This window comes from Centruroides vittatus, unplaced genomic scaffold, assembly GCF_030686945.1.
Source record: "Centruroides vittatus isolate TY-2023 unplaced genomic scaffold, ASM3068694v2 contig_628, whole genome shotgun sequence".
Classification (NCBI taxonomy): domain Eukaryota; kingdom Metazoa; phylum Arthropoda; class Arachnida; order Scorpiones; family Buthidae; genus Centruroides; species Centruroides vittatus.
The window spans coordinates 1482681-1506461 of NW_027122385.1; the positions used below are offsets into that span (position 1 = coordinate 1482681).

The 23781-nt window shown below is 34.9% G+C and overlaps 1 protein-coding gene across 1 annotated transcript in view; it reads left to right on the forward strand.

Annotated features, from left to right (window-relative positions):
• Positions 1-16040: 16040 nt before the first annotated feature.
• The window catches only part of Fib (rRNA 2'-O-methyltransferase fibrillarin), a 41947-nt gene continuing 34206 nt past the window's right edge, over positions 16041-23781 (forward strand). The window contains exon 1 of the mRNA XM_067275523.1: positions 16041-16126. Coding sequence (XP_067131624.1) covers positions 16114-16126 — 13 coding nt within the window. The 5' untranslated portion in view covers positions 16041-16113. The remainder of the gene's footprint in view (positions 16127-23781) is intronic.

The window sequence follows — 23781 nt, forward strand, 5'->3', positions numbered from 1 at the left end:
ATTTTCTTATTTTATAAAAATAAAATTATATAAACGACATAAATAAATTTTGTATTAAAGTAGATAGCAAAGATATGCAGAAAAATCCTTATAATGTTTATTATATTTATTTTAACAGGCAAAAAATGGAAAAATATATAATTTTTTTTATATTTTTAACCCTTAGAGACAACCTTAGATAAAAAATATTGACCCTAAACCGTTCCAATTTTAAAAAACAGTTTATAGGTTCATTCGATTTATCAGTATTTATTTATTCTTGCACCTTGAAGGATTTGGAAATATTGGCAAACTGATTTTGTTCGCGTAGTCACCTTCTGCTTGCAAAATTTCTCTTCGGGTAAAGAGGAAAACGTTATTTTCTTCAGAAACATTACTTTGGACGTAAACTACTTTCTCCTTTTTCTTTCTTTTTTACTTGAATCCAAACAGGTCAAGACCAAGCAGCCTGAGGTCTGTACGTTAAAATTTTCGAATTTTAATATATTTTTGTTCGGCGGAAATTCTTTTATTCCAGGAAAAGAAATCTAATTTAGTTTCTCCAAGCAGAAATAGTAGAAATGCCCGAATATACAGAATAAAAAATAAAAAAATATGTTGGTAAGTAGAGTATGAATATGCAACGAGCACGAAAAGTTTAAATCAGTTTTACTTTTCATTATTTTTTCCTTATCTTTCCAGAAATTCTGCGAGTGTGATAATGTTATCTTAAGAAAAAAATATATTTCTTTGAAGAAATATTTTGTTTTTTGTAAACTAATTAATTCAGAAAAATTTAAATAATCTCTTTGAAAAGGGAAAAATATTATTGTTTTTATTATTGATTAAATATAATTAAGGATACTTTTTATTACTTATTTTAACAAAATGTATTATTAATTAAAATTCAATTGTTTCTATTATTAATTGTGGAAAATTAAAATTTATATAAATTAAGTACTGTTTTTATTATTTCAATTTATAACTGAAATTAATAATGAATCGATAAATTTATATAATTTGATTAATTAAGTTTTATAACTTTTGAATTAAAAAATTAATATATTTAAAAAATTTTTAAATTAAATTATTCAGTATACGAGATATTTTAAAAGATGGAGAATAGTTTATTTTTACAACACCAGATATCGCTAAAGTCGAAATTTCGATTAAATTCTTAAACCCCCCTTTTTTTATAGGAAATTTTTCGATCAAATATGAAACATTTTAATAAAAATTAACAATATTAAATTATATTATATATATAATAATAGTATGTAAAACATTTAGGAATATAAATTTATATGTAACAGTATATATATATATCAAGATATATTCGTACAATTTAGTATAGTATTATACGTACTTATAGTGTTCTTTAATATTTATATAATACAATAATTTAAACATTAGTAATACATTATATTTAACAAAATAAAATTTTTAAATTGTGTAATTTTTTGTTAATTATGTAAAAAATATATTATAAAATAGTAAAATAATCTGAATATATGATAGAATATCATTCTTAATATGATAATGAAATATTAGAATTTAATAGATAATAATATTAATGAACAGTCTTTGTTTCTTTCACACTACAGGAAACAAAAGTCTAGCTCTCTGGTAAACATTAGTTGCTTGCCGCCCTCTGGCGGTGAAGTTAGGCGTTAGTAGTTCTAAATTATGCCGTTAACGGCGAACTGCGCCAATCGCGGCAACTGGATTTGTCAGTTTCGGATCGTAGTTACAAGCCTTATCATTTGTTTGTTGTACTGTCAACGTTGTTGAACTCGTTATACGTTAAATAAAATAGAATGTAGTGAGTGTGGTTTAAAATATACCGGTACAATACTTGTGTTTTCTATTCATAATTATAAATTATAAATGCTTTGTTCGAAATTATTAGTTAAAAGTGAAAATAAAATAAATTTATGAATAGACACTTTGCTTAAAAATGAGGTTTTTCTATAAAAAAAAAATTAATACAGTATTGTAAGATTAAGAAATGGAATTATGAATAAAATAAAACATAGGGAGTCTTAATATTTATGAACTTTCCTGGCAACATTTAAAATTCTGGTAGCGCTATCTGTTACGATATATCATGGGGAAAAAATGTTTATATTTTTAATTGTTATAAAATGGCAAAAATCTTAATTTTGAGGGTAAGGATGGGTTTTATAAAAAAAATTGTAAATGTTAATAACGAGGAAAGTCGTCATTAAGTCCGACTCTACTCGAGATATGACACATGACCACCTTTTATCTCCCTACCCCATGACCTTTAATAATCAAAATTTAATAGTATCAATTGTCCTAATATACAAACTTCCTAGACAGACTGTACGTTAAGAATACTTAACGAAAGTAGCCGAAAACAAAGATTTTGTCCTCCTTTTGGAAGGATCAATTTTTCCGAAATTTACCGTTGTGCATAATTACCAAATTAGTCAGGAATACCGACAGGAGCGGACCTAAATGAAAGCTACAGGCCCAGCTTCAGACTGGACAATCGTTAGACCTAGAAAATCCCTTAAAATTAGGGACATGAAGAGAGAACCGAGTCTGGACTGCCAAGAGTGAGCAGAAGAAATAAAACGGAAAAGAACCTCGTCTGAACTGCGAAGGAGAGAGGAATAATACAATACCGTTTGAATCATACTTTGGACGCTTTACGAAATCATCCTAATAATTCTCGACGTGCAATTTGTATATAATTGTAAATAAAGGATTGAACATTATAGGTTCTGGTCGTCATGTGCCTTTCTTACGAACCATAACACAAAATATTCGTAGTGGAGAAGCGAAGAATCTCAGACTTAGACTTCTCACTTCACAGTTTTAAACTTTACTCTGTACATAAAAAGTTTTTGAGCTTGTTCTTCCGGGTTCGATTACGACTCCCAAAATGGTTAAGGGCTCTCTTAAAAGCTTCTTAGTGCCTACAGAGCAGAAAAAGAGAAAACAAAATTGCTTCAGCCATTCGGCCATCATTATTATATGTTTATTATATGTTAATATGCTTTATAGTAATTGTTATTATATTTTACAATAGTTCTATATTTTAAAATATACTTCATGGTACACAAGTCAGAAGTGCATCGGTGTATATTAATGTGTATGCATATAAGCCATATGTGAGTTTTGTAGCTTAAAACCCTTGGATTAATCAGTAGTGCCCATATGTAATATATATATTTTCGCTTTCATCACGTAAACTGAGGCGACTGTTACTTTTTTACGCTTAGACATTAGCAAACAACCATAGTTCTGGCTGAAAAGAGAAAAACGCCAGTCACAATTTTTTCAGATTGTCTCTTTAACTCCTCGATGATTTATTCGTGACTGTGACATTGGTATGCATACAAATTAAACTTATCGTTAAGTTCGCGCTCTCGGCTACCAAGTTATTCGATTCTTTATTTTCGATAAGAAAAATTGATGAGAAAAGACAAAATATGGGGCTACTATAGATTACTAGCTATGGAATTTCGGGACTTTGAGTATATATTTTAACTGATGGGACCGAGACGAGTTCAACGATACCCTACTTTTGGACCGGAGACGAAAAATAAAAAAGTTATCATAGTTTTTTAATGCTTTCATACAGACGGCACCGTAGTTGCTAGTGCTGCCATCTCGCGATAAAGTCTGCAAACAAATTTTTAAAAAACAGGCTGAAAGGCAAGAAATTGCACAAACAGTCGAACGCCACTTCCTTTTTTTCTTTTGTTCAGGAACTACCGTGAATCAATAACTAGTGACGTTAAACAATCGGCGGCCTGTCGTCGGCTCCCCTCCCGGGGGGGAGTCCGTCAGAAGCACGAACAGTCGAACGCCACTTCCTTTTTTCCCTTTTGTTCAAGCATCGCGACTCCCGACCGCGATAGCGCGGTCGGCTCGTAGTACTAGTCGACCGCGAGCGATAGCGACACTGAGGGGCCGTAGCCCCCGAGATCGACTAGCGAGGATGTGCGAAAAGGACTTAACTCGAGCTGTAGACGATTAGTGTGCTCATGGATCAACATCTGCCACTGTAAAAGGTATATATGGCCGACTTGCCGGACTGCCTGTTAAACACGCGATAGGCTTAGCGGAGAGAGCGACGCGACTCCCGATCTCGCGGGATCGCCGAAAAAAGTATGATAACTTTCTTATTTTTTGCCTCCGGCCCAAAATTAAGATACCGTTGAGCTCGTCTCGGTTCTCTCAGTTCAGATATATTCTCAAAGTCCCGAAATTCCATAGCTAGTAATCTACAGTACGCCCAAAATATTAGTCTACTTGTAAAAGTGAAAAACATACACACTAATATTTTTTCATAATTTAATATTGAGTAAATGTAGATGAAATTGTTATTTGTGGCACTCTGCAGGACCATCAAAAGCTTATATGGGGCTCGGGGTATAGAAGCTTCTTTTGTCCTAAAACGGAAAAATATTTTTATCCGTAAGTTAACAGAAAAATGTTTCAATCTTAATATTTTAAAGTTTTAATTTCAAATGTACAAACTTCCGGTTTTTCTTTGATTTCATGTTCGAAATTCTTTTTTTTTTTCTTTTCAAATTTAAAGTTTTCTACATGCTCCTCAGCGAACCACTTTTACCATTTATTTATTTTTTATTTTTTATTTTTTCAAACAAATAAAATACATAGAGTATTTCTTTAAAGTGAAAAGTAGTCTCAAAGCTTTTATTTTTTGTTAATAAAAATAACATTAAATTTATAGAGAAAGGAACCACTATGGGCCCCTAAGTTTTCATCGGACCATGAAAAAAATCCCCAGCTTCTCCTCTTGATAGCCCTGATATTCTGTGAGGTTATTCATTGTTTAGTGTTGAAAAGGCATATTTCTGACTAACAGATATTCTTTTCCTCGCGTTTTAAAATTTTTCACGAATGAAAAAATTCTTTACGAAAGTTTGAATATATTCAGTATATATTATATAAGTATCCTAAAATTAGTTTTAAAATTTTAGAATGAGTTTTGATGACTAATATTCAATTACTCAACTTGATTAACTCTGTCTTAAAAATTTTGACAGCTTTACTTTCCTGGCTCTGTTGTATACTGTATAACAGAGGGAAAGTATGACCCCCTCTGTATGAGGTCAAAAAATGACTCCCCAAGATTTTTACATTTTTGGACTTAGGGAATCTTGAAACGTCAAAAATGCAAAAAACAAAAATATTTGGTTTTTTTCTGTATGTATGAATATTAGTGTGTGTGGGGGCATGATTTTGTTCAACCTCTTTGAAGCTTAGTAACTCCTGTACTTTTTGTTGAAAATTTCTGAAATTTTTCAGGGAGATTTGTTTATTAGTTAGGGGATTGATGCTGTTATATTTTGGTGGTTAAAGTTCGAGGGGGTAGGGAGATATGGGGTTATGTGTATCTGCAGTAGGGTCAGACAAAATGACGATTTTAAGTAAATAAAATGTCTAATTTATTTTATTATTTGGAATTAGAACGAGAAAACAACTTTTTTCAAACGAGCACGTGTTGCAATGAACAATAGTAAGACATCCAGTCACGATTCTATAAACTTCTTTAAAATACAACGAGTTTGTTAGCTCTATGTTAGAATTTTATAAAACTGGAATTTTCCAAAGTCAGAAAAGACAATTTACGTTAAAAAACTCAAGCTAAAGAACTATAGTACAGATTGAACTAGATAAAAAAATCAAAAAAAAATAAATAATTTTGATTTACTTACGCATGAAATGTAATTCCGGGTATCTACCTTGGCGGCCGATTTGTTCAACCATGAGCCAAACAAGCTGTCATAATTAAATAAACGATAATTTTTCGTTAAAAATTAACACAGATTAATAAGCAGACAGGAATGTTTCTGTTTCTGTTTTTCTTTCTTGTAGTTGGGCTCGAGTTTCACAGACTATTGCGCCCCGTGGTGGTGAAAGATGGCGGAAGTTACATTTACCTTAATATTTATGTTTGCTTGTATACGGTGAAGAATGTAATCATAATCTGTATACATATCTCGATGGTCGTTAATTTTAGACAATCACTTGTCTTGAAAATTTTTTTATGGATGAGACTGTTATTCTCCAGTATCTTTTTGCGTACGAGTTCAAATTGATTACAGTTGTCTAGCCAGTGTATCGTAGCGTCTTTCTCTCTCGGGCAGTATCTACAGCGATCCGTATTCTTCAGGTTTCGTTTATAGAGAAAGGAATTAATGATGAGGAAATTAGTCCTGGCACGATGTATCAGGATAGCTGTGTAACGATCCGTGTAATCCATGACAAGGATGGGGCGGTCGATAGTGAGCCACTGATAGTCTGTGTGCCTTGGATAATAAAACAATTCGATGTTCATATGATGTTTGATCTCAGTGTTTATAACAATGATATAGTTCTCCGGAGTAATGTATCGAGTTTTCGTAGAGTCGTGAGACTGGCTCTTAACAAGTTTGTCCGCTTGCTCGTTTATCGCTACCCGTTTATGAGCAGGAATGTTTTGAGCCAAGTAAGATGGAGCCCTCTCGAGAGAAAATACTTCCCTAAAATCTCGTTACGATAACTCCTTTAACCACCTTGGAAAATACTTGAGGCTTCTCTGGAAACTTGCGGATATTTTAATTTAAAGAGGGTTTGAATCTGTAAGACTTAGTTTGATTAAACGGTTTGGGCTAAAAATATTGTTCAGTTATCAAATCAAAGCTCATAACCTGTAAATAATACTACTGAAGAGAGATATGAAAAAGTGCAATGGTTCAGATCTGATAGCTGGCAAAATTACAATGTTAAGTCTATGGGACAAACATGTCAGGCTTTCGCGCACTATTTAGCAATCTACTTTTCTTTGATCGTTAGAACAACCTCTTGCTTATCCCTATTCTATCCTATTAACAACTCTATTACCTCTTGTTTTTTTGCTAGTTATACATTAACTAGTAGCCCGGGACGCCCCCTAGTGGGCGTTCTAGCAGCAGCGGTGTAATTCCTGGTATAAATAATAAATTCATATTACAAAAAAAAATAATAATATACTGAATTTCTCATGGAGTACCCTACTAAAACGCAGTCAAAAACGCAGAAAACCGCATTTATTGTTATTTTTATATTGTTACCCAAAAACCTGAAATTATTGTTAATTTAAATAAAAGCTAGGGGCGCATTTTTGGCATGCCGTGACAGAGACTGCCCAGTTTTCAGTTTATATAGTAAATTGAAATACTATTTGCATTACTTTTTTAACATTAATAAATTTAAACACATAAACTACCAAATTAAGTAATAAAATAAAGAATTATTTTTATTTTAGAATCTGTAATAAAAAATATGTATTAGTATAATAAACGTACAGCACTTTTCAACAAAAATATACTGAAAAATAGACAATAAAAGATTTTAAAAATAAATTTGTTTGCTTGATTGCTTGCTTGCCCGCTTTCTGGCGAGTTGATTGACCGTTAACTGCGATAGCTATTTCGTTCCTTATTTACGTTTTTTCGGAACTGGAAAATTCATGATTGGTTGACATTGGTGGTTCGTCCGTTATGAGACTAGGTCGCCTGGGAGAGGTCAGATGGGAGTGTGGGTAGCTAACGTGGGCACTTAGAAGGTGTAAATCCTGGTATAGGCGCGCAAGAAGTTTGTTATGATATGGATACATGCTAACGGCGGGCATAATGAGAGGCACTCGCTAATGGTTTTAATTAATAAAGAGGTTGAGGCGCACGTATTCAGCCCAAAACGTGAACGTCGGACAGACGAGCGCCGCCATCTGGCAATTCTATACGGTCGATAATGGCGTTTGCTACGTTTAGAATGGCGAGTAGACGATCGGCATAAACTTCTTCATATCTTTGTGTTTAGGGTTAAAATTATGATGTATTTTATTAAAATAATGATTATTTAAGCATTTACGAATAATATTGTAAAGAAATAGGTGATTTTAATCCAGAAATTATTTAATTATTCAATTTTTTAGCGAGTGATGCGAAGTGCCTATAGAATTTCCATATATTTGTCTTCATAATAGCTTATCTTCAGGTAGGTTTATTTTTCCACGGCATCTTCTATCAACAGCGTAATACGTTTGTAAATTTTCTAAAAATTAATTTTCCGAGCTGCTTTCGAATTTACATAAGCCACTACTTCCCTCGACAAAAGTACAGTAGAGAGTCGTTAATCGGAATCAATTGGGGACTGGGGTTGTTCAGATTAGTGATTTGTTCCGATTACCGATTATGCACGAAAAAATACATTAACCTGTCCGATGTTCAAATTTTTCTCCGTTGCGTGTCGCGTCATGTTGAATTTTTCTTTGTTGCGTGTCGCTTCGTGTTGAATTTTCGTCGATTTTAAGCCTAACGAAAATTTTTATAATAATAATCGAGGCTATCGTATCGTTAAAAATTATTTCTTCATTTTGTACAAACAAAATAAATATATTGAAGAATATAAAAACATGAAAATTATACTGTAGAAGTAAATCTAGTATCAAAAACGTTCGATTCAGCACGACACAGTCCAACTGAAAATCGTTCCGATTACCGGCGGTTCCGATTAATTAACGACTCTCTACTGTATGAGGTAGTTCTATCGTCCGATCGTACGGTAGGAGACACAACGCTAATTAAAAATAGATATTTAGTGTTATTAAACATCCTATAAATACTTTTAAACTGTTTAATTTGTGTATTTTCTTTTGCTGGTAACCTTCCGTGTTAAATGTATCCGCCATTTTTTCAACAAATTTCCCGTGAGTCAATGCGCGACGTTCACCGAGTCACGTGATGTTGTGAACGAACGCCGCAAGGCATTTTACTTGGACTTAAAACGTCAAACGTGTACTTCTGCTTGTCGTACAAGTTTAACGTTTGTACTGGCACCTCAACCTCTAGTAATTGCAACGATTAGTGGCGATGAGGTTTCTGCTATACAGAAAGGTGTTAGTGAGGAGGGAGTTAGTGCCTGCTCTATTGATTAAAATGATAATGTATCGAACTTTATTAGATAATGTCTTTACGGCTGTTATGGTGCCCAGCCAGGGATAAATTTTGGCGTATGTATAGAAGTCCCAATCAGCCTGCATCTGAGTTTGGAGGTCACGCTTGCTTTGTTTTCTGAGATACTCGCTGTGATGTTTGTGTCGCGCGCTCTAATGTTTTCGTCGCTCTCAAAGGAGTACGCTTTCTCATTTATCTCTATACCCACGTGGGCGGGTGTCTATGTGAAAGTCATGGATGGGTTTGGCAATGCATTCCTGTTTAGAGCCAACCTTATGTGGCTAATGATAGAATTTTTGTTGAAGTAATCACCGACAAGACAGAAAAGGAATCAAAGCTGATGTAGACGTCGCTCGTGATGGTTTTAGCGTAATGAATTGCGCACAGGAGGCTTTATGCTTCCGCTGTGTAAATGCTGTCCTGAGAATGAAGGTATCGAGCGGTATAGTTGTAAGTGTCGTCGATTACGGCGGCAGCTGTACGATTGCTGGATTTAGAGCCATCTGTAACGACAAAGGGTTGGGATTTCCAAGCTTGAAAAAACGTTCGAATTACAATTAGAAGGCGATTCCTCGTTTGAAAGGATAGGTCGCGTAAAATGACAGCCGGATTAAGTTTTTTTAAAACTCTTTCCGCCCTGTGGGCAATAAGAGGGTCTCTTTTCGTAAACCCATCATGGGTTCAGCAGTGAGGCAGTCAGGTGGTAAGGAACGGATGAATCGACATATCCGGTCGAACCACTCTCACGAAAACTTCCTGGGGATTTTTCGACTAGTCCGGATTCGATTCCGGGTCCTCCAGAGCAGTAGGCTGCCACCTTGACTGCTCGGTCATCCGGCCGTCTGCCGGATTAGGGGTAGTGTTCATTGCCATAACGAAGTCGACTCATGTTTCGGTGTCAATGTGATAGTCCTGTAACCATCTCCTGGCCGCTTGGGAGAGGAGTATCCTGATTAGGCTAAGACCTGAGTCGGCGAAAATGTGTTGTAAAATGTCGTTAGTGATGTAGTCGCAGAAGCGATCCTTTAAGTATGTTGAGAGTTTGGCAAGAAGACGCTGATAGAATATCATGGCGATAGTTGGCTGATTCGCAAACCAGTGAGTTACGTTGGTGTTCGTTGTTAGGGCGCGTTTGAAAATTGTAACCGATAACACAGAGGTATTGGTGACTGACATCATCGGTCATAGCCGGTTATTCCGGGCGATTAGCGCATTTCTAAACACTCTGGTTATTTTGTTGTGTTCAACATGGCGGAAAGTCAAGAGGAGGTGATATCGTTAATGTAGGGTATGGAATCGCCTAGGCGTGCGATTTCCGCCCTGTTTTAATATAACGAACTTTCGTAACGGAAGAACCGTTAGAAGGACCGTTAGGAAGATCCGTTAGAAGAACTGTTGAGTTTTAAATCGTCGATAGACGGACGATTGGCTGGCGGAAGGTGACCGTTGGCCGGCCGTTATGGAAACATTCGAATTTGATTGGAGTAGGGTTCGAACGCTGTCGACTATTTGAGATCGGATCGGATCGGGAGGATCGTTGTTACCGAAGTTCTAACTGTCTCTCTCGTTGGACGCTACGGAAATCTGGGGAAAGTAAACTCCAGTGGTTTAGTACAAACTTGTTCCTGACTCGGAGGTGTTTAATTATAAGTCTGCTTGCGAGATCGTAAGGAGTTGTTCCGACGAACTTGTACGGATATAGTCGGTTGTCGTGGGATTAGTATTTGTGCATAATTAATTGTAACTCTAATTTGTATTATTTTGTACATTTTTACTGTAAATATAAATTTTGTGTTTCGTCAAACCGACTGAGTGGTTAGTTTGAACATTACTGTTAATTCTATCATTGCCCTCGAATATCGATACAGAATCACATGACGATGAAAATGAACCTGAAGAATTTTTTGGACAAGCATCGGAGAAAACTTTATCTTTATTTAGTTTATACTGTGAAATCAATAATTTCGTAGCATTCGCTAGCCATTGGCCATGCTATCTTACCCCCATCTGAAATTTGGGATGACGTGGCATTCTGATCTTGGTCACTTTGTGTCGCGGAAACAAAATGTTTTATTTCCTTTCAACTTTTAAAATCACAGCCACATTCGTCACACGATACAACGTATCTGCCATCTTGTAATTCAATAGAACCATTGTAACCGCTTTGTCACCGTGGTTACTTTGGTAAGTACTGGTGACGTCACAATCGTGATTTTTAAACGCGGTTGGTTATTCAGGTTACATTTTATAAACGGTCTGGTAATTACCAGCAGTTACCAGTAACACCGGTTGGAATTTCCAAACTCGCCCGTAGTTTCACGTATCGATTTTCGATAACCTGCCTTTGGTTGATGTGGCGTTGGTCGATCGGCTACTCCAGGAATCACGTAGATGATCATGGCTCCTATGGTGCTTTTTGTCAATTTTGACTGCAGCCCCATTTACCAACTTTTAGCTTCAATCTTTTTTATTTTACCGTTACACGAAGATGAGACCAAAAGTAATTCTAACCATTCAATTTGTTACTTAGCGCCAATTGAGGAATTTCTTGAAAAACCTACCAACAAAGAAAAAAGAGTAATTGAATACAAACAAAGCCTTTTTGTTTAATTGTATTTAATTACTCCGACAATTTGAGAGGTAGACAGTTATAAGAAAAAGAGTAAACTTGAACTTTATGGCTGAAGTGATCAAAGCGCCAATCTATTGCTCTGAAACAAGGATCGAGTTTGGGAAAACAATCTCAAGAAATTTTTTTCATAGGCGATCCCTCTCTCATCACCCGACTGCTCACATTATCTGTCTGGCCGAACTTACGATGTGTATGAAGAAAAGACCCTCTATAGTGTCCACAGGGCGGAAAAAGTATTTAAAAAAAACAAAAAATAATAAATAATAGACGATTATTGAAAAAGGAGCTTCAGATGGAAGCAAAATATGATTACTTAGGATGAGTTCGGGTGCAGCGGCCGGATGGCCGAGCGGTCAAGGTTACCAGCCTACCGCCCTGCGGGACCCGGGATCGAATCCGGACGGGTCGAGAAATCCCCAGGAATTTTTCGGGGGGTGGTTCGTCCGGATATGTCGGTCCCCGTCCCTCACCACCCGGCCGCCCCATTGTGGACCTGGCCGAACCCATAATGGGTTTGCTGTAAGAGGCCCTCTTAGTGCCCACAGGGCGGAAAGAGTTACAAAAAAAAAAAAAAAAAAAAAAAAGGATGAGTTCGGGTTGAAAATTTTTTGAATGGAATTTATTCTTCTATTTTCGGAATACAGTAGAGCATCGATTATCCGATCCCGATTAACCGTCACATCGGTTAACCGACCGCGTTCTAGACGGCAAATTCAAATGTCCGCTAGTAATCTGGCACTGCAATATTTGGCTATGTCTTGGCTACATTAATATTATTTTTATTAAATTTTTGCGTGTTTTAGCTGGCAACATTGGCTCGACCATGAAAGGGAGGTCAGTATTTAAACCAGGCTTGATTTTCTATTTTTGTCTTTATTTTGTGCAAAATAAAGAACTAATTTAACATGATTATTATTTTTAAAAAAATTGTTAGGCTTAACATCGATGAAAATTCAACGCGATGTAGGCTAATAGCGATATACTAATATGCTTTTTTTTTAACTCTTTTCGCCCTGTGGGCACTAAGAGGGCCTCTTTTAGTAGGCCCATTATGGGTTCGGCCAGGCCCACAATGGGGCGACCGGGTGGTGAGGGACGGGCCCGACATATCCGAACGGACCACCCCCCGAAAAATTCCTGGATTATTCGACTAGTCCGGATTCGATCCCGGGTCCCCCAGAGCGGTAGGCTGCCACCTTTACCGCTCGGCCATCCGGCCGTCATACTAATATGCTTATTACATGGGATATACTAATATACTAATACACTATACGGGCGCGTTTTTTTATGCAGCGCTCGAGAAGCGCTTTACAGCTAATCCTCTGAAACCCGTTTCTAAATGTCCAACGCAAAGTAGGTTAATAGCGATATACTAACGTGCTTATTACATGGGATATACTAATATACTAATACACTATACTAATAATATATTTTTCATACTTTTCGGTTATTCGTTTTTTCAGTTATCCGACCAACCTCAGTTCCCAATTGAGTCGGATAATCGATGCTCTACTGTAATCTTTTAGTTAATGCCTCAAAAACGGAAATAAGCAATGAATTCGATATTATGAAAATAGTTTTGAAGTGCTACATAAAATTTTTGAAATATTCTTAGCTATTACCTTGAAAAGAAAAATTTGATCTTAAAACTTTTAATGTGTTAATATATATTGTCATCAATATATTTGTATTCTTATAGATATATATTTTTGTTTAGTTATTGTAAATATCTTGTTTGACTAATTGGGCTAATATAGTATTTTAGTATATGTATGTATACGTAGATTGATTATCAAATGGCATAAGGCATCAACATCCTAGAATTCTAGGACTTTGATACCAAGGTCCTAAATTATAGGACCTTGCATAAGGCATCAACATCCTAGAATTCTAGGACTTTGATACCAAGGTCCTAAATTATAGGACCTTGCCTTGATACGGCATTAGCAGATTTGACTACTTTGAGCCAAATTTGGTTTCCCATTTTTTAGTTTTGCGTAAAAAGTATTATTTGGCGCATTGGCTAATTTTTGGCTACATAAATTTGATTTGGCTACATTTTCGGCTACATATTATTTATAAATATATTATTTGAATAAAAAATGCACTTTAAGATGGTGTTTCACCGTTTTTTATTAAGTAGAGACCCAAATAAAACAAATATTTGTTTTTTCAAATAAATTTTGGTTTGTTTCCTTTGTAGTAAATTTATTTACTTCTAAGTAAAAATTGAAAGTGTTTGTAAAAGTAGTTTTCTAAAATATCCTTTTTCGTGTTAATAGCGAGGTTGCGGCTGAAGTTTTCATCTCTAAATCGTAAACGTCGAATATCGAGCGCCGCAATCTTGTACGCGGCGCAGGACGTTCGACGTTCACGTTTTTGAAATGAAAACTTCGGCCGCAACCTCGCTAACATTAATTTTCCTGTTTAAAAGAACTTATGAAATGAGTTATTTAATTTGAAAGTTGAGTGAGATTTCTTTATTAATCCCTTTGGGATCAACCCTAGTTTGTACAAACTGGTCCCGGTGTTTCACTCTATGTGAAGGTCATGGAAAGAACTGGAGGAACTGTACTATCTGATAGATTTATCGTTAATTATTTTATGTGAATTTTAACTTCGTGCATATAATGGTTTCTTTGTTCGTCAAACTCTCGATAGTGCTGCCACTTTTCGTACGTTTTAAAACGTCATTCACGTAAATTCACGTAAATTCTTTCATATACAGTAATACCTCGGTTTTCGTTGACTTCGGTTATCATCAGTTTCGGTTTTCGTCGATTTTTTTCTCGAAAAATCTGTCTCTGTTTTCGTCGATTGCCTCGGATTTCGTCGGCGTGGTCAAGTGACCTCGCTGCTAATCTTGGGAAAACAAAGGGCGACCCACACGTTTTCCGGCTCAGTGTGGTGTTATTTCTTGTTCGGTGAGCATTACCCCGTGTTGGCCCACCATTGGCCAACGGTTCCGTTCCCTAAACATGAACACTGGGAGTTCGGTCGTGGTTTCGCGCTTCGCCAGGGGCCACGTGAAGTTTTCCGGGTTTTCTCCACGTCTGTAACGCCTGAATAGGGGCCAGTTACCCTTAAACGGATTTCCCAGAAGGCATTATTCCCCGCGATACGACCATCATAAACACATACAACTATTATTACATGACAATTACGACACACCTTACCACGGAGCGATATAGGCTAGAAGCTCATGTCCAGCTACCTTCTACAAGACAAGACATTACCCCGCGCGTCTAGCCGAACAATTCCGTCGCTTTCCTTCAGATTAGTCTTTTATATTAATTTCTTATTGTATTTAACACTATATTAATTCTCTATAAAATATGTTTTGGTATGTATTTGGAGTGTCTAGAACGAATTAATTGAATTTACATTGATTCATATGGAAATAATTGCCTCGGTTTTCGTCGGTTTCGGATTTCGCCGATTATTTTCGGACGGATTATCGACGAAAACCGAGGTATCACTGTACATTAGACTCATTATAATATATAATTAGTTTATTTAATTAATCGGAAGATATTAAACTATGTGCATTTCGGGTTCATCAATACCCTTCGTCAGATGGGTTTTTGTTTTTCTGTTTTAAAAGTTAATAAATAGGTTGCGGCCGACGTTTTCGCATGTACGTCGGACGTTCAGCGCCACATTCATGTAAGCCTAGAAGTTTGAAAATGGCGTTTGGAACGTCAGTGGAATCATGCTCGACGTTCCAAACGCCATTATCAAACTTCTAGGATTACAGGAAGATGACGCTGAACGTCCGACGTATACGCTTTCGCGATGAAAACGTCGGCCTGTCTATTTTAAAAGTGATTTTAACTTTTCCTTGTGTTATTTTCAATGATAAATTTAATATCTGTTTTTAATATTTTAATTTGTTTCTATAGTCTACTTTCTGTACTGTGGGATGTAGGCATTCTTTATCCATTAGCATCATTATTAATGTACAGTACGTATTGGCTTAATAAGGAAATACATTAGTCAAGTTTCAATTTAATTAAATAATTATAGTTTGATGAATTTTTTGAAATAGCAAATTAATATTATTATTTAATATTAATTTTATATTAATTTTTTTTAGTCCATCTTGGCAACTATTTAAGTATATTATTTGTTGCATAATTCATTGCAATCTACTTTGCGTATAAAACGAGTGTTCTGGACACATTAGTAAATAACAGTTTATGCATGTACAGTATTTTGAGTCTTGCGATCCTTATTTTCTATTAGTTTACAGGCCTGTAAATGTGCCGAAAACATTTATTCTGTGATTAAAGTTATTACTGGAAAAGTACGAGTGGTGTTTTCTTTTTAAATTTTATTTTATCGTTAAATCTCGGGTTATTAAAAAAGAATTTTTTTGAGTTGGCTACTTTTGGGCTATTTTTTATAAAATTTTTTGCTACGAACGTTTTTGCTACGCTAAAAACGTCTGGCAACGTTGAAGGTATACACGTGTGTGCCGCTTGTTTCTTGTTGAGTTGTTTCACGTGGTCGTTAACGGAAATGGGTAGACCAGGTAATGTGCTTATTATTTATTTAAAATTAGCGATAAATTTATAATAAATGTACTGAAAGTAACTGAAATTTTCGTAAATTTAGATGTGATCGAAAATCTCATACAATTTCGAGAATAACTTGCAAAATTATTCTTGAAGGAGAAGTTAACGGGGTTAATGTATCGTTATAGCCGTTAATTTTTAGTTTTAGATTAGTCTTATAAATCTTCGAATTATAAATTTGAGATATAGACATAGTGTTAATATACGTCATAGCACATAATCCGTATTCTTTTTTCATCTGTGATATAATAGCTGTAAATCTGAAAAATGAATTAAGAAAAAATAATAATTAGCAAAGACTGTTGTTTTCGTGTTGGGAACTCACAGATAAGGTGCGTCCCATAAATATAAAAGCACATCTTGTTATGCAAATAAAAGATAAACTATTTATCATATAACAAAACCAATTTAATTTTGAGGTAGTTACAACTTACAAATAAACATACTAAAAAATCATATAATTATATTGTTTAACAACTTATCAATAAATTAATTTAAATCAAAATCATGTTTCTCACTGTCCCCAAAAATAAAAAGGTGTACTACAAAATCACTAGAACAGTAGAAAATATTGTTACAAATCTTTAATAATAATCAACTAATAACCAATACTCTTCCCCTTTTTCATTATAAGTTTGTAGATACGGTCTGGCATTGATTGTATAAGTTTTTGAAGGACTATTGTAGTTATTTGTTTTCAATGGATGTTAGTTGCATGTTTTAACTCATCTACGTTGTTATATTGGCACCCATTAGCTTATACAGCTTTAGCTAAGATTCCCTAGAAGTTCTCCATTGGATTCGAATCTGGGGAACAAGCTGGCCAATCAATAACTGGGACTCCATTACATTAAAACCTCTCAGAAGTTGATTTAGCTGTGTGGATAGGGGCATTATCTTGTTAGAAAAACCAACAATTCCCAGCAGTTATATCAGTCCAAGCCAAAAGAACTTTCTAATATGTCTTGATAATGATTTGTATTCATTTGGCCATTGAGGAGTGTAATAAAATATTTGTCTTGCCAAACTGACTAAACCCACCCCATACCTTTACTGAGCCTCCTCCTTGCTGCCGTTTTGAAAATATTTCTTCCTCATCCCTCAAACCATGTCAATAACAAGTCCAACCATCTGGTCCGTTGAGATTAAACTACTCGTCACTTCAGATGATGTGTTTCCATGTATCTGTCCACACCATTTTTTCCCGTGTCCACTGCAAGTGCTTTTGCTCATGGATGGGGTTAGTGATGGTGTGATGGTGCAGGCTTTTTCTTCTTATAGATGAGATGCTGATATGTATTAACAATTCTTCCAATTGTAGATTTTGATACATTAAGCTTTGGTTTTGATGCTAGTTTTTGTAAAGATGTTTGGTTGCTTTTGATTTCTTTCAAAATACTATGTTTTCTTCTATTTTAAGCTTTGAAGGTTGACCTGTTGATTTCTTCTGTCTGTATTTGTCTCCAAGCTTTATGAAATTGTCAATTACAGTTGGAAAACGATTAATCTTCTTTGCAATTGCTCTTGCTGAGTAACTTTCATCTCTTAAAGCTAAAATCTTGCCTTTTTCAACATCTCTTAAGGGTTTTGCATCTCCCATGATGAAAAACAACTCATTTACATCAATACGTAACAGAAATAAACATTTGAAATACTTGGCAGTTATACTTAGTACTGTATGATCTCTATTGTTAGAAAATCGAACCTGCCTTTATATTTTTGGAACAGCGAGAAACTTGATTTTTATTTAAATTAATTTATTGTCAAGTTGTTAAACAATATAATTACATGATTTTTTAGTATGTTTATTTGTAAGTTGTAACAACCTCAAAATTAAATTGGTTTTGTTATGTGATAATTAGTTTAGCTTTTATTAGTTAATGTTCCTTAGGTAGCCAAGATGGCGGCTTGTCTCTAATTCCAGCAAGGAAACAGTGGACTCACATTCTAACCTCACCTAATCTATTCTAATAATTTGATTGCTAATAATAATGGTAATTTATTAGAATAGGTTAGGTTAGGATAGAACATGTGTCCCACTGTTTCCTTGCTGGAATTAGAGATGAGCCGCCATCTTGGCTACCTAAGGTAACATTAACCCTTTTATTTGCATAACAAGTTGCACCTTTATATTTATGGGACACACCTTAGATGTAATGTATGGTATTGAGTACTTATTTCTCTCCATTGCACATGGCACTCTACACTCCTTTACCCATCTTATTGACAAAGACCATGGATATACCAGACATGTTTTAATTATTTTCTTATTGACTTAACAGTAATATTGTTTTTATTCCAACCATTATTCAGCATTAATTAATATCGGTCAGATTTAATATGTTTGAGTATTTTAAAAGATAATTCTTAAATTAGATTTGAAAATGTGAATGTAAAACTGAGAGGTGTTTACTGAAGTTTTACAAATGATGATATTTTAGAAATGACAGGTAGCTCTTTTATGCTTGTGCCAACACTACAAGTAGCATGTTTACACTCTTCCCTTAATGCTGCATCACAAATAAGTATATTAATGGTGAATGGGATGTCATTGGATAGCAGCCATTCCACCATAAGTCATGTGCTACAAGTTCTGAAGGTAAGAGTCCATGTGATGCATAATCTGCAGGATTCTTGTTTCCGTCAATGTGACTCCAATTTTCCGCAGGCAAAATAGATTGTATCTCTGATACTCTGTTGACGATGAATACTTGCCACCTAGAAGGATCAGCCTTTATTAAACCAAGAGAGCACTATGGTTGAATCATTCCATGCAAATATGGAATTAATCTCAATTTGAAATACACCTTGTAGGGTAGATGTACCTGTACCAGTTTTGGCCAGTGTACCAGTTCTGGCCAGAAAACAAATTTAACTTAAAAATATAATCACCACATATTCAAATCTGTCCAACAAAACAAACTTTTATTGTTAACTGTGTGAGCAGTTAACAATAAAAGTTTGTTTCATTTGTGATTATATTTTTAAGTTAAATTTGTTTTCTGGCCAGAACTGGTACTACACTGGCCAAAACTGGTACATCTACCCTATTGCTTGTACCAAATGAACTAATAAAACTGCTGCACATAATTCCATCCTTGGAATTGAAATAGGTTTTAATGGTCTACACGAGTCTTCGACGTTAGCAGTCTAACCCAAACATTAGATTCATCTGATAATCGCACAAAAACTGCTCCATAGCCCTTCTTTGATGCATCATAAAATGCATGAAGATCAATGGTTGTGTAATTAGGTAACAGCGTTCTTCTAGGAATTTAAATGGACCTTAACTGTCCTAATTCTTTACTTATAATCTTCCAATTAAGATCAATACATGGAGGCACGGGTTCATCTCAAGATAGTTTAAGCCTCCAGATTTCTTGCAGTAACATCTTAGTTAATATTACAAAAGGTAGAAATCCAACCCAATGGGTCAAATAACCTCTCAATAGATGACAAAATTGTTCATTTGGTTGAATTACATTGATGATGATTGAACTTGAAGTTATATATGAAAATATTTTTTTTGGGATGCCACTCTAGACCTAGAATTGTTATCACTTTAGTTCCACTAGTTGTATGAGACATGTACCTAACGAACCACCATACACATCCTTTAATATTGATGGTTCACTTGTGAACCATTTGTGGAGCTCAAATCCACCTCTTCCTAATAATTGAATTAATTCATTAATCAGTTCATTACCCATTTCAGAGTTGTTTACACTAGTAAACATGTCATCCACATAGAAATCTTGTGATACTATTTTTGTGGCTCTCAGAAACTCTAAACTCTCATCAATCGCTAACTGCTTCAAAGCTCTCATAGTCAGATATGGGGCTGATGTTCCACAAGTGACAGCGTTAAGACAAAGTTTGTATTGGCATTTCTGAACTCTCGTGGAAAGTCGCAATCCTCAGGTCTAACCTTCCCTTGTCGATACTTCTGCTTTATATCAGCTGTTATTGCAATATTGTAACAATGAAATCTTAAAAGAATACTAATCAAATCTTCCTGGGTTTTTGGACCGATCATTAAGGTATCGTTAAGTGAAGTACCTGATGAGGATTTTCTGCTGCCATCAAACACTACTCACAACTTGGTTGTTAAACTTGATTTCTTTATTATATAATGGTGAGGGATATAATAATGTTGATTTTCTAAGTCTTTACAATTAGGTGAGATTAACTCCATGTGTCCTAAAGACAAATATTTCTGCATAAATTGTCGGTACTGGTTGTAGATGGCTGGCATTGTAGAGAGTCTCCTTTCTAAACTGTAAAGTCTTCGAAGGACAGTAACATAAGAATTTTGTAACGCCCTTCTATCAGGTTTAAAGGGTAACGCAACATAATATCATACGTGATCATCTCTCCAAACATTTTTCTCAAACCGAATTTCACACAATTTTTTCTCAGTACTTAATAATCGAGAATATTTTCATCTGATGATCACACGAGAATGAGGGAATATTTTCAAGTTCCCAAAACGATCTCACTAACTCATCTGTATTTATACACAAATGATTCATCACAACTCTGTTGGGCTCATGGGATTCAAAGGTCACCTTGCCTGAGATAATCCATCCCAATTTCGAACTCAATGCAAATGTACAGCCCAAACCACATTTAATTAAATAAATTAAAGACAAACCACCATTGATTAAAGAAAGAAATACATTCATGCCAAACAGGATGTCTATATTATTTGACATGTAAAAGAAGGGATTGGCCAAAATAAGTTCATTAATTAAAATTATTGCAAATATCTGATGGTAACGAAACATATGGAAGTTTTTCTGTGACTCTTTCTATTACAAAGGCAGAAGTAGAAGCACGCAGTTCACTTTTAAAATGAGAAGTGAATATCAATTTCAACCTCTCCATTGCTCATAGTGGTGAATGCGTCTAGACATGAAACCGAAATTGTACTGACCTTTACATTTAATTTTGTCATACACTCTTTAGAAATAAACGATCTTTGACTTCCTGAGTCCAATAAATATCAACAATCTACCCATTTGTTGTTAGAATTGAAAATCCTAATTTGAGCAGTACATAATAGAACTTAGTTGTTTACATTCCTTTTTGACCTTCCTTCACAATGTGAGGCACAAATTGAAGTGGTTGACTTACAAATTGTCCCTTTTGTTATCTCATTTTGTCACTTGAATTCATGGATGGAAGGCTAGTTTGTGGATTTGACTTGGAGTCTACATTGGAGATGGAATTTCTTTTCCTTCCATAACACAAGAGTGAGTTGTGTCTTCTCTTGCAGTTTAAACAAGAAACATTAGTGAGGTTGCAGCCAAAGTTTTCAATGTGAAAACGTGAACATCTGATGTTCAGTATTGCGCTCCTGTAAGCCTAGAAGTTCGACACTGGCATTTGGAACGTTGAGCATGATTTCACCAACATTCCAAATGCCAGTGTCAAACTTCCACGCTTACAGGAAGGCAGCGCTGAACATCAGACATTCACGTTTTCACATTGCAAAACTATTGTGGCTCTGCAGTTTAAACAAGAAACATTGACAGTGCAATTTCTCACACTGTGATTTTTTGACAAACAATTAAAACACAAACCTTTCCTTTTTGCTAACTCTATTCTGTCCTGTACCTTAAGCTTCTGAAATTTTGCACCTTTATATAATGAATGGTCTCCCTTACAGCATGCACATTGTCCCTTCATTTGAGAAGCAAGAGATGTAACCTTAGGCATGAATCTTTTATTAGTCTATGTTTTGGTTGGCTGTAGAGTTCTAACATGACCCTTCAAAAATTCTAATAAGTCATTTAATGGAGGAATATCATCACCCTTAAGTGAGTGCTTCCCCAGTCTCTGGTTATTGCATCTAACTTAAATTGAATAATGAACATAAATAATATGCTCGAGAACTCATCTATATTAAAATTTAGGGCTTCTAATGATTGAATACACTCTGTAGTCGAGTCAACAATATTTAAAATCTGTACCACATTTTCATAATTTAATGTTGGAAAACTCAATATCTTCTTAACGAAGCTACCAATTCTCTTTTCTGAGAATACCGTTGGGAAAGTAGTTCCCACGCAATTTCGAAATTTTGATCACAAATGGATATGGATTGCATGATTTTAAAGCTTCTCTTCTTAATGAACACTTTAGATACTGTAGTTTCTGATCATCTAACAATTTTCCATTGTTTGTAATAGCTGCTTGGAACAGGTCACTGAATGGATGCCATTCCTCAAAATGAGGGCAATGTCAATTTAGGATTTTAATTTTCAATATTTTAAATTTGATATTTCATTAACTTTATCAATGCTGGAGATACTATTATTATTTTTCAATTTTAGATTTGATTATCTATTACTAATAGCAACTCATCAATCGAATTTTGCGCTATTTGACTTTCCTCAATATATTCTAATTCGTCTTCCTTACAAATATCAAACAGTCTATCAAAGACTCCCTTTAAGTCATTAGCAATTGCACCCAATTTCGAACTGTACAGATCAAGTTGCACACTATCTGAATCTTCAACATTCCTCAGAATTTTCTCTCTTAGTCTAGTTAGACTACTCTTGGCAACTCTCTTTTTTTATACACAATGTTTTTAGTTTTTTAATAAACTAGAAATAACCATACCTGAACACTTTTAAATAAAGCAATAGTCCAATGTCCAACTATTGAAGAAGACCTTCACTTTCACTCCAACTGAAAGTTTGTCTCTATCCAATTTACTCCACTGCACTCAACACTATCCACTATTCGCACCTCAACAAACCAGAAAATGATGTAAAATGTTTTAAATATTCCCATTACACAGTAAACTGGAATATTTCTAAACACAGTACACAAATTCTTTAAAACACAACAAAAAATACTCAGTTTATTTTTTCCACAATTCGGCAACACTCTGGTACTTGACAATTAATGAGCACAACGCTGGTTCCTTTCCAGCCACACAGCTACACACACTAGACAGCACTGACCCAACACACCAAAGGGAAGCGCACAATTTCTTCCTCTTTAGGCAGGAAAATATCCTCCACATTCTTAAGCATACGGTTACATAAACACACCTGACACGTGTGACAATTCTGTCTAGTTGTACATTGAACTTAACAATGTGGTAAAGAAAGCATGAGATTCTAATAAAAGCATATGGTTTTGAGAAAGATATGTTTTTGTTTTGTTTTATAAAGTTTTTATGGATTATAATGTCAAAATGTCTCTGGTAATGTCTTTCAACAAATAGGAAGTTTTAATAACTGAGTTAGAAAAGCATTATATACTTAGTTAAGAGGAAATTAGATGGCAATATTTTGAAAATTACTTGAAGTGATGGTTCACATAATGTGAATAAATTGGACTTGAAGAAATGGATAGGATTAATAGCATATCCAATGGTTCAGTAATTGATACAGAATCATTTTAAAAAAGCTAATGGCATTTCTAAGTGAAATGTAAAGTGGTTGCTTTAAAAAGAAAAGGTCCAGAGTATTATCTCTATTTCACACCACTCTTTCCCAAGATAGGAAATGTTTTAATACAATTATATAGCACAAATAACATCAGTCATCTGTGTTGGATATAACAAAATCAAGGTTACAGATGAAAGACCAGT